The 12186-nt window shown below is 41.2% G+C and overlaps 1 protein-coding gene across 7 annotated transcripts in view; it reads right to left on the bottom strand.

Moving 5' to 3' along the window:
* Positions 1-12186, bottom strand: part of PPFIA1 (PPFI scaffold protein A1) — a 113579-nt gene that overhangs the window by 56255 nt on the left and 45138 nt on the right. For 6 of the 7 annotated variants that reach the window (XM_075927703.1, XM_075927702.1, XM_014577505.2 and 3 more), the window contains 6 exons: positions 10558-10641; positions 9436-9567; positions 5493-5555; positions 2574-2653; positions 2225-2375; positions 723-943 (listed from right to left, as the gene is read on the bottom strand). In XM_075927703.1, the coding sequence (XP_075783818.1) occupies positions 723-943; positions 2225-2375; positions 2574-2653; positions 5493-5555; positions 9436-9567; positions 10558-10641 (731 nt within the window). Of the gene's footprint in view, positions 1-722; positions 944-2224; positions 2376-2573; positions 2654-5492; positions 5556-9435; positions 9568-10557; positions 10642-11035; positions 11111-12186 lie in introns of all 7 variants that reach the window. The other variant, XM_075927705.1, reaches the window with a different exon arrangement.

Here is a 12186-nt window from a genome sequence, read left to right on the forward strand (position 1 = left end):
TAATTTGGACCAAGAAACCAAAAGATTGTCCAAGAGGAAGGCTAGCCTTGAGGTGAAAGTACTAGACTGCCTCTGCGACCCAAGGCAAATCATCACACCACTTTATCTTCTTTTTAGCGTCCGTAAAAAGGTCAACCACTTCTCTACTTTACAAGAATTGCATGAAGCTTACTTTAAAGTGTTTCAAGAATCTCATACGAAAACATTATATCCAAACTATGTAGTAAGTACATTACTGATAAATAGTGCCTTCGGTTTTCATTTTTAAAGCCAGAGAAACAAGGATATTCAAAGAAGTTACAGCCTTTCTGTACTCCATCGTGCCTAAGTATTCTACCTCTTGTACAGTGCAAAAGGTCATCTACTCACACATCCATTGTTAGAGTATTACGATAGCAGTAGTTAACAGATAAATTTAGGAGAGAATGGCGAACAACTTGTCACATTGTAGTTTAAATGATGATTAAGAATTTGCACACAACTGCTATGGATAGCAACAGCTACTGATTCCACCACCATTTATATAGTGAATTTATCCATATACACAGTATCAAAAGCATTTCCAGCCTAACCATTTAAAATAAAATAAATAAATAAATAAATAAAACAAACACCGAGGGTATGTGGCTTACCCATAAACACACACAAATCAGAGATATCTTTTATTTCTGCTATGAAAGAAGCTTATTTTATCATAATTGTAATTCACAGATAAACCATACCTAATCTCTTTGTTAATTGCATCTAATTGCTCCTGAAGCATCATGGCTAAAGTCTGAGCATCAGCCTGGCCACTAGGTGACAAGAGATCGACTGAACTGAATATAGTCTCTCTATCATCTTCACCATCTGAGACATCATCACTCTCAAATGCTTGTGCTACATTTGCCAATACACTTGCTTGTTGTGCACGTTCCCAGTCCTGTTCATTAAGGGTTTGAACCTGTTTAAAAAAAAGACAAACTAGAAAGCCAAATCTAACTTAAAAATATATACAACTTTTACTATTTAATTACTTTCAAGAAACTAAAAAGATATAAAAACAAAGCCAACAGATGCTCACTTACATGCTGTAGGTATCCATCAAGAAAGCAGTATTTAGAAAACACAGTAAAAACAAAATCAATTATTTAGAAAATAGCAGACTTACAATAATGGTTCAAATCAGAAATCTTACACACACCCCACCCAACTCTAATGCAATACAGGCAGTCCCCGGGTTACATGGATCCGACTTACATCGGATCCCTACTTACAAACGGGGTGAGGCAACCCCGCACTAGCTGCTTCCCCCCAGCAGACCAGGGAAATGCGAAGCTAGCGCTCCCCCCGAGCAGACCAGGGAGACGCGGAGCGGCTTTTCTCAGCAGACACCTCAGCTTGAGAATAAAGGACTGAGGGAAGTGAGGTGTGGGAGAATAAAACAGCTCTGGAGAAATGTTTGGCTAGAGTTTCCCCTACAATATATACCAGTTCTGACCTACATACAAATTCAACTTATGAACAAACCTACAGTCCCTATCTTGTACGTAACCCGGGGACTGCCTGTATTGCAAAGGTTTGCCAACATTAATCCAAATTCCATCATACATTTGAGTCAACTCAATATTTAGGAATTGAGCCCTGTTGAAGCTGAAATATTTAAAGGGACAGAAGTATTGCTTGCTGAACAATGGATAGCATGCTAGATTATTAAATTGAAATTGCAACATCTTTGAAAGTGCACACCAATTAAGATCTGAATTTGGGTTGTTTCAGATGATATTTTTCAGTTGCAAACTACTTTCTATCATGCTTTTTAACAAGGAAAATAATACCAAAATCCCTACTTTTTTAGTTACTAAATAACAATTAAAAAGTACATTTAAAATACTGGCAATTATGTATTTAGTGAATCACGAAATCCAGTTAATCCAGAAAGCAGAATCTAGCAAAAACCTACACTTTAGTGTACAATAGAAAAACATCAATCCCTTAAAAAAATAAAAAAAAAACAAAGAAGAGAGAGAAGAGATTTTAAAACTTCTGAGTAACCTACTTTATGGATAAAACTCTGATAAACAATACATACTGTAAAAGTGGAAAATTCTAGTGTCATTATTTAACAAGGCCACACTATGCAGCAGTCACACACTATGTATTCCTATCCTACAAACCTGGAATTGTTTATTATATCAATTGAATATAAGCATACTTTGCTATCAAAGTAATAATGTTCCATTACCTTTGAAGGTTCATCTCGTAGAGCTGCCAAACGCCCTTTCTGGGGCCGTCGTAACACTGATGAGGTGCTATAGGGATCCGTATGACTGTCAGCCACAGATAATGGTGTCATTGGGTATCTGAAATCCGGTACACTACCCAAATGTGGTCGGCTAAAATGTGCACAGAAAGTCAAACTTTAGGAGTACGGAAAAGACTCCTCTACTTTTTATTTTTAGACTGAAAGTAGTATTTTAACTTTGGCACAGAAATATTCCCTCTTATTATGTATCAAATTATACAAAAAACAATTACATTTAGCAGATGATTGTAACCTCTAGCAAAACAGTATTCTAATTAAATGCTTGTACCTATTATGAAGAGAAGCAGCCCTGATCCTCATTTGGTCATTTTCAACCCTTATTGCTTCAATATCGAGTATCAGTTGATCCTACAAAGAATAGAACAAAAAAAAAAAAAATCAGGAAAGAGACATAAGAGCTCTGCCATTATATGCACTTTTAAAAAAATGCATATATCTTCTAGGCCCATAGAGCTCATTTCCACGATTGCACAGAATATCTAATCCCTTCAAAACTACTCATCGGTGTAGTAGAATTTCAAAAGACTTCTACTATATTCAGAATGGTAATCAACACTGTTGATCTACCAAACACCAGAATGAAGAACTGGAAGTACTAGGGATGTGAAGTACTTAGATGTATCTAAGTGTGCATTTGCTTATTGGATAGTCGACAGGCCAGTTGCTTCCCCATCCGTTGCTGCCTCTATCAGAAAGAGGCAGCAAGAGGGGCGGGGAGAGAAAGGAGTGTTTCAAAGTGGCAGTGCCATGTGGAGCCTGGAGTCAGCGGGGGAGTCCTCAGCTGACTCAGGCTCCATGCAGCGCCGCCGCTTTGAAACACCATGTGCAGCCTGAGGCTGGGTTCCTCGCGGTGTTTCAAAGCGTCAGTGCCGCCCGGAGCCTGGGGTCAGCAGGGGACTCCCCCAGCTGACTCCCTCCATAGGGTGCTGCCGCTTTGAAACATCATGGCAAGCATGGAGCCAGCAGGGGACTGCTCTGCTGGCCCTGTGATCCTTGCAGCACTTTTGCCTTTGAAGTGTAGCAACAGCCCTAAGGCGACTGCTACACTTCAAAGGTGGAGGCACCCTATCAACTAATAGAATTATCAATGCAAATTGCATCAACTATTCGATTAATCAATTAATTGAAGTGTAACTTCCCTACGAAGTAGTGGTAATTCAGATAGCCCAGTGCAATTATGTCAGATAAATGCCGATTGTTTTCATATTGAAACCACTGAATAAGAGATGTATCTAAGTGTGAATGATTATCTAACAGACAGGCTGAGGATAGTTGAAGCTCTATGCGAAATGGAACCTTAAATCCAACTACTTGCAACTAGAATCTCCTCTTGCTCGGCAAAATCTTATAGGTATGTAGTGATTAAATGGACAAGTCTCTTCAAAAGAAGACTGAGGAGAGTGCAATTAGCAACCTAAATAGCTGATGGCAAGTGGCAGTTCCCAGGTTGAGAATTACTGTCCCATGCCAAAGATATTCAAAGCCCATCCCACAAAACACTAATACAACCTTGAGACTGGTGACAAAGCTTATGCCCTAGTGCCCTAGTACATTTCTTAATCTTTAAAGTGCCATCTGACTCATTGTTTTTGCTGAAACAGGCTAACACAGCTACCCCTCTGAAACCTAACACAAACCTGTAGCCGCTGGTTTCTTTAAGTAAAGACTGTGCAACTTGGCCAAACTTAAAACTAACTTCACAGCGAAATATTTTGGGAAACATTTTGCTGAATAAACCATACAAGTATTGCTGAATAAACCATACAAGTATTGTGACGTCACAATGTGAACCACCCCAATTTTGATAAGCAGTCAATGAAAGGCTGGGTGCATATTATCAAGAAAGAAGTGGTATGGCCAGACAAAGTAATTTTTACACTCAGATTCCATGACCAGAAAGTGAAAAAGTCTAAATATAGACTACTCCTCTTCTTTACAACATCCCCAAAAGCTTTAGTGCAAGGGCTCTGTTCTGCTTAATCTTCCCCTGACAAGAGCTCATCACAGCAGCCAAGAATGATAGGTGCTTCTCCTGTTTCAATCTATAAATTTTTAAAGTGGTTTTAAAAACAGAGGTGTACAGATTTTACATTATTGTTCAGTTACAGGCTTCTCATAACGTAACTGGATGCTTCAGTTATAAAATTATACATTAAGACGCACTTATCACTGAAAAGTTTTATTTGTAGTTTTACAACACACAAGTTGTACAAAAAATGGGAGTTAGATAGGGCCTTCACAATTCTGGCAAATCTTGCTGTAGACTTTAGAAATGTGCATCAGTCAGTCTGTCCGTGAATCTGTTTGTTCAAGAATTCCTCCAAAAGGTAAGCTAGGACCACCAAATTTGGTATATAGCTTCAACTTGTCATAACTTAAAGCATGGTACAGGTTTGGTTAGGCCAGGACAATGGGATATGCCTGGAATTCAACAGTTTATCATAAAATGGAAAGGGAAGAATCTAGTAGGAGAGGCAGTTTTACTGTAGAATGACCACAGGGGGGCAAGCAAGGGGTCAGAGATTAGGACTGGGAGAGCTATTACCCCACAAGGCTAGCAGGGGTGGAGAAAGGGACAGCTATCTACTATATATTTCACAGAGTTTGTCTGTGGTCTGTCCTCCAGCTAGAGGACATGTATCCCTCCCCTGTGCCTGTTGTAGTGGCCATAGACATTGGAATTTCTCACCTGGCCCAAGCTGCTGCAGTGAGGGAAGCTGGGATTGTTCTCTTCTCCCAGGGTAGCCTACATACTGAATCCCGCATTCCCAGCCCTACCCCAGAACGATTATTTAAATGAAGAAAAACAAAGCTTATTTGAGTTAAGGACCCGAGCAACTCAGGGTAAATCTTTTAGTCATCAATACAGCTCCCTCATTTTCACCTAGTTTATACTTAACTTATATAGGTTAAATAGGGTAGTCTACTGAAAAACTGTCACCTGTAGTAGCTGCAACTATAAGCTTCTGCAATGAAGGAGGGAAACCAACCTTTTCTAATTAACAATGACAGTACTAATTGTTCCACAACATATTACCAAGAGTGAGGCAAGAAATCTAGGAAGTGTAAATCCTTTTACACAATATTTACTACATAACTTTCTAGTTATTATAGCAGGATAGGTTTATATCATATTCCAGCTATGTCCCAATGGAGCAGTTGAATTTGAAAAAAATCTGTATAATACCTTTTCATGTTGAAGATCCTCTACTTGTTTCTTTATATTTTCAACTTCTCGAAGAAGAGAGTTCTAAAATAAAAGGTATTACACAAGTTATGTTACTCAATCATTGATGATTTTTCACTTTTTAAAGACTGAATAAGATAAGACAAGCTATTACAAAGGTCCATTACATAAGGAGTAATTACTCTTTTGCCTCAGAGCTACTTAATTTACTAAACAAAACTATTTGTTGTTCTTACCTCTTTTTATTTTTAAATATAATTAAAACAGATTCAGAATCCTAGGACAGCTCCTCTATGTGATTAAATCACTAGTGATAAAAGTTACAACAACTACTACAAATCATTAGAGCCCTGAAATCCACAAACCATTTTTGTGGATTGCAGATTATATGCAGATGAAAATTTTGTATCTGTGCAGGGCTCTATTAATCATCAGTAGTTGTATCAGTTTTCTAGCTTTCTTTTGAAAAAGTTATTCTAAGTAGCAGAAAGATAATTTTAATTAAAAAAAGATGCATCTCAAACAAAACAGCATTATTGTACAGTTAATGATCTATAATCTTTCCTGGTCATTAGAGTTCCCTAATCCTGGTTATATTTGTCTGATTTGCATAATCACCATACGGTAATTTGTCAGCGGTCCAAAATTGTAAACTCCTTTACACTCATAGTTCTCTTTAGCAAGAGCATGTGGTTTTGCTCAAAACGCTCAAAAAGACTCCCTTACACAGGCTACTAAGGTTGTTTGTCGGCTACAAAGTAACCAACACGAAAGCATTTGGCTTCCTTAAGATGAAGCACAAGATCTCCAATAATGTATCTGACTATAGTAAATAATAATAATGAAAATGAGATTTTCACTGCAAAGAGGAAGTTTTTTTAGGAAGTCCATAACCTTTTGACTCATTTTCTCCTCCCCACACCCAACCCTGTCACACGCAGTTCTCTTCAAAAGTTTTTTTATTCTTTGCATCTTAATTCAGTTTTGAAACACTGTAAGCCACAATCTAGAACAATCTGGGAGGAAAGGTTTAACGAACTGGATAAAGAAAAATGAGATTGTATTAAATTATACATTTTTGTTGGTTTCTTTCTTTCTGTTTACTTAATTTCCTTTTACTTCATTAACAGTATCTCAAACTTAGAGAGCAGTCAGTCTTATTCCAGAAAAAGATTTGGTACCATGGTTAGACAAGACAGATTGGCATTAACAGAACACCTAAAATATATTCATGGGTGCTGGGAGTAGGACAGTGCTTTCAATCTTGCGTCCCCACTGTGCTAAGCTCACAGCCCAAATATTTCAGACGTAATGCACTTTCAGCGCTTCATTCATTAGATCCTAGAACAAGGGCCAACTGGGCTACAGTAGAATTTTATTCAGTCATGCCTGATTTTCCTCAGTTACCAGTTGAGAGGAAAGCTCTTCTGGGATTCTAGCTAAGACAACATCTGCCTCTAGAAGAGGGATTGGCAACCTTTCAGAAGTGGCGTGCCAAGATTTAATTTATTCACATATCTGTGCGCTGGGGGGAAAGGATTAAATGTTTTAACTCTCTAGTCTATTTAAAATGAAGTTTGATAAACTAAGTAAAATATTATTTCCAACAGAAAAGGTTGCAATGTTCTCTTTTTTATGGCAGGGGTAGAGAAACTTTTTGGAATTGGGGCCACTGACCCACAGAAAAATCCAGCTGGGGATCAGACAAGCGAGAAGCAACCAAAAAAAAAAAAAAAAAAAAAAACACACAAACCCCACAACCTCCCCCAAAACCCCCAACCCGCACTGATGTGGCTCCCAACTGAGAAACCTCACTCTTCTGACACTCCAGCCTCACCAGGTGAGGGGGAAGGGACGGAGAGGACTGAGATTCAGGGATGGCCCACTTCACTTGGGCCTTGTGAAGATTAGTATTTGGAGCTGCATAAGAGTTTGGATAAAGTTTAACCTTGTGCAAAGCACCATTACTATAGGGTGCTACAGACAATCCTCCTCCAACCCACAGACTGATATTCCATTTCCATGGGGGAAGAGGAACAAAGAACGGTCTCCCAGAAACAATAATAAACCATCAATATCCCCACTGTTATAAGCAAAGATATGAGAGCCCCATTACTCTGAGGAGCAGAACTACAGCCAAGATTTAACACCCACTGCTACCCTTTCACATAGGCATCACAAAGTTCTCACTGCCCATACAGCATCTCTTCCCCTGAAATCCTTCCTCTCCCCTGCCATCAGCTTCCCTTCCCTCCCTTTCCTCCCAGCGTCCCTCTCATGCAGCCCTTTGCCTGCAGTTCTCATCTTCCCTCACACCCTTCTCCTACAATAGATCGTCCCTCACTAGCCCTCTACCTTGCAGCCCCTTCCCCTACCAGTGACTCTCCCCACCACAGCTCCCCTCCCACACAGCTCATTCCCCCAACTGAACCCTCCCTTCACTCCCCTCCACATCACTCCCCATAAGAACTTGGCTCTGCCCTGTCTCCCCGTGGCACACTCCAGCCCCAGCTCCCCCAAGTAGGGCCGGGCACATCCACACTCACTTTCTATATCCGCTTCAGTGACATGGTGGAGACACGCTCCAGTTCAGGGAGGTGCCAATGGTAGGCATCTGCTCCCCGGCCGGGCTGCTGCAGTGGCACTTCCAGGGCCGGCATGGGAACGCATGGCTGCAGTGCCTACAGGGCAGTAGGAGGCTGGAGGCACTGCTGCAGTAGCCATGTGGTCCTGGGCCAGCCCTGGAGGTGCCACTGAGGAGCCCCAGAGCTGCCTCCTCCCACCACAACCTAACCAGCTGCAAGGAAGAGGGAGGGCTCCAGCAGCTGCAGGGGGGAGGACAGGCAGGGCTGACCTCTGCCAATGCCATGTGCCATTGAAAATTGGCTTGCGTGCCACTTATGGCATGTGTGCTGTAGGTTGCCAACCCCTGCTCAAGAACCTCTGGAATGGTATTGTCAAACTCAGCAAGGGTGCTGCTGACACACCACTATCACAGCAAAAAAAAAGTGCTTCTGAAAGTTCAGGTGGATCATAAAATGTTGAAACTTTAAACAAAGAAAGGGCCATTTAACTTTTACTGAAATTTTTTTCCAGGTGAGCACCCATATTCCAAAGGCCTCAAATCTACATCTTCCATAGGGAAGACGAATCCAAAGGATCAATGATCAAAAGGAGAAAATATTACCACAGAAGGAATTTTTGTTTTCCTTTAAGGATTTTTTTCATCCTTAAAGAAAGAAAAATTCAGTGCCACCAGTGATTCCCGTTAGGATGTTAAGGAATGGGTATTTTGCTAATTGTGTCGTCAATACAGATGGAAGTGAACCAGTAAGAAGTGAAAGTCCAAACATACTGAATTAAGAGGACAAAAAAATAAAACTTGAAGATCTGAAATGTGCAGTAATTGATCACAAAAAACACTTCTTGCACCATTTTTATATTCAAGTAGATATTCTTCTGGGAGGGAAAAATGATTTTTCCTCTGACAAGATCACCATCATCATCCAGGAATCACTCAACTTGACACGAAAGAAAGGGGAGGAGGGTAAAAGATATAAAGGAGAGGGGACTCAACATGCAAGTTCTGTTCCTGATTTTGCAACAGACTTCTTATATGACCCAAAGCAAACATGTATATGGTCAACACCAAACATCAGTAAGCACGCACAAGAATCCTTTTAAAAAAAAAATCCCCTAAAGAATGAAATTTAGGACATAAAAAGCACTCTTGATGAACTAGCATCGTTTTTTAAAGAATTGGCTGTTTTCAAAAAGGCATGCTAGTAGTGTCTCTAAATGGAAGTTATTTACAGGTAAAAGTTAAATAACTGCTAGAGTTACAAGAATAAATTATGTATATATTGTAAAATGTGTAACAAGCATATTACTAAACATTTCATTAATTAAGCAACTTTTGTCATTACATTAAATGATTTTCTACCTTATCTTCCAGAGCAGCCATCCTTTCCTTGAGATGAAGTTGGAGTCTTTCATTGGATTCAGACAGAAGTTTATCAACAGTATCTGATAAACGCTTATTATGTTCTTCATTCATCTTTTCTCTCTGTCTAGCCTAAGTTATTTAGGAAGCATTGAAAGTATGATTAGCTGTTGACATTTTCTGTCCCACATAACATTTGAATAATGTCATTTAGAAAGATCACCAGGTTGTGAAAACTGTCACTGTCCTCGATGCGTCACAATTACTCCAGATCCCTTGATCATCCAAAGGCTTTCACAGATACCTGAAACCTTCAGATAATCAGAAGTACCAGATTTGCAAACTTCCAAGTGAACATTTACAATCTAGTGACAGAAGATTTCAAAGCCTGCAGAGCCAACTCTTCCAAGGTCAACTTACTTAGTATTTACAGATTTTTTTTTTTTTTGAGAGAGAGACACGGGGGGGGGGGGGGAGGAGCTAATTAGAATAAAGTGTGGTAGATATGTACCATATATACTCGTTCATAAGCTGACTTTTTTTTTGAAAGAAATCCCGCTATGAAGAGCAGGGTCGGCTTATGAACAGGTGCTGAAGGACTTGCTAGCTACTAGCATGGAGTCTCTCACCTGATAGACTTCTAACCGATAACACTTAACACAATTAGCTTTCAACACTTCCTGACAACCAGCAAAACCTTCAGCCCCAGTCCCTTCCCATGGCTGGCTCAGGAAGTGTCAAAAGCTCAGCTGAGAGCCTCCATGCTGATGCTGACCCTGAGGAGCTGGGACTGGACTTCTGTAATCTGGATTTGGCTTATAAATGGGTCAGTGACCGTTTATCATTTCTTCTCTATAATTTGGGGGGGAGGAAGTCATCTTATAAACAAACAGGCTTATGAATTCTGTTTCAAGTTTCAGCTGAAAACTCAAAGCTCAAAATTAAATTCACTAAGTTTAATTAAGAGCAATAACAAGCAAACCCTTCAACCTCACCTCAACTTTTAGCATAACATCAGAGGTGGGACTTAGTAGAAGGGCAATCCCACTCTACCACAACCATGTGAGGGATCTTAGCTTTACTTTTCAGATTGGTTTCTATATTAAAAAAATATTTCAATACCCTTTGCAATTCCTGATTCTTTTCCTCCAATTGTGCTTCCATCTGCCTTAACCGTTCTTCAATGTTGCCATGCCTCTCCTCAGCCTGTCAATATGAAAACAAACTAGTATTTAAGAACTAGTATTTAAGTTTTTACAAATATACTGAAAAATAATGTAATAGCAACAAGCGTAACATGCTTTGGTGTGCCAACTGTCATTTTTGTCCATATGCAGTGCAAAACAGCTTACTACCTGAACCAATTCTTACATTAATTGATGATCAATTAATCCTCCCAGACCAGAATTTCATGGTTCAACCATTGCTAACAACTTACTTCTCACCACGAAAATATTGCATTGTTGGAAATAAGGAATGTAAAAATTTAATAAATCCTGTAAAAGGATTTCCTCTCTACTCTCATACCCATTTGCCTGTGTTAGTAATCATGAAAAGCGAAAGCAGCAAGCAGAAACAAGGTCCAATGTACACATTCTACCTTCCTAAGCTTGGAGACAAGTTCCAACAGTTTAGCCTCTTTAGCAGCAGAGTTCCCAGAAGACAAAGGGTCAGACTACAAAGCCATAAGAGGGATAGGAAAGATAACAGAAAAAATAAAAACAAGACTTTAAAGACGCTTGAGAAGTCCATTTATAGTTATTAAACATACTATTAGTTCACATTGTTGGTTGCAAGCAGAACAGCAGCTTTTTAAGGACATAAAATGTAAGCTGAAATTTGATTGTCTAATACTTAAAAGCTTCAACTCAAACCTTGCTTGGGCCTGGCCTATACCTAAAAATTGACTCAACAACTACAATGCTCCACGGTGTAACTAGTTCACACCTTTGAGCTCCCCAACAATGCTCACCTAACTTTGTGTGTCCATGCAGAAAAGGATTCTTCCCTTATCTATCTACTGCTGCAGAGAGAGGTAGACTACCTACAGCAGTGTTTCCCAATTGGCGCTCCGCGGAACCCTGGGCTTCCGCGGAGCACAACGAGGGGTTCTGCGAGGAGCCAGCGCTCCCCCGCCCCCTCTGAAAAAGAGAGAGAGAGAGAGAGAGAGAGAGAGAGAGAGAGCCCGTCCCTGCCATGCGCGACCTTCCCTGAGCTCCCCCTGGCTGGCTGCTGCTGCTGCCCTGCGTAGCACACTCAAACCAGCAGATGGAGAGACGCCCGGCCGTGACATAACATCACAGCCCGGGATTTTAAACTTGCTGGGCACTGTGATGAGCGCATGGCTGAGTTGCGGGTTTGGAGTCCGGGGACAGAGCACAGACTCAGGCCCCACACAGAGGAAGGCAGAAGGTACGGGAGGGGGAGGAGGAGGGAAGGGAAGGGAACGCGCGACACTTGTAGGGGGCGCCGGCCCCGGGCACGTGGCACTTGGGAGGGGGGCGCCGGCCCCAGGCGTCCGGCGCTTGGGGGGGGCACCCCGGGCACGCGGCGATGGGGGGGCCCTGCCCCCAGGGCACACAAGTGTCCCCGCCCTCTGGCAGCCGGCGGGCGAAAGGGACAGGGGTGGAGGAGAGACAAATGGCAGGGGGCCAAGCGCAGACAATGAGGAAAAGGGCAGGAGGAGAGGTGTTAGTGGGAGGGGGACAGGGTGATGCTGGGAGGGGAGAGGGGAGGTGCTGGGAGAAGGTT

This window comes from Pelodiscus sinensis, chromosome 4, assembly GCF_049634645.1.
Source record: "Pelodiscus sinensis isolate JC-2024 chromosome 4, ASM4963464v1, whole genome shotgun sequence".
NCBI lineage: Eukaryota > Metazoa > Chordata > Testudines > Trionychidae > Pelodiscus > Pelodiscus sinensis.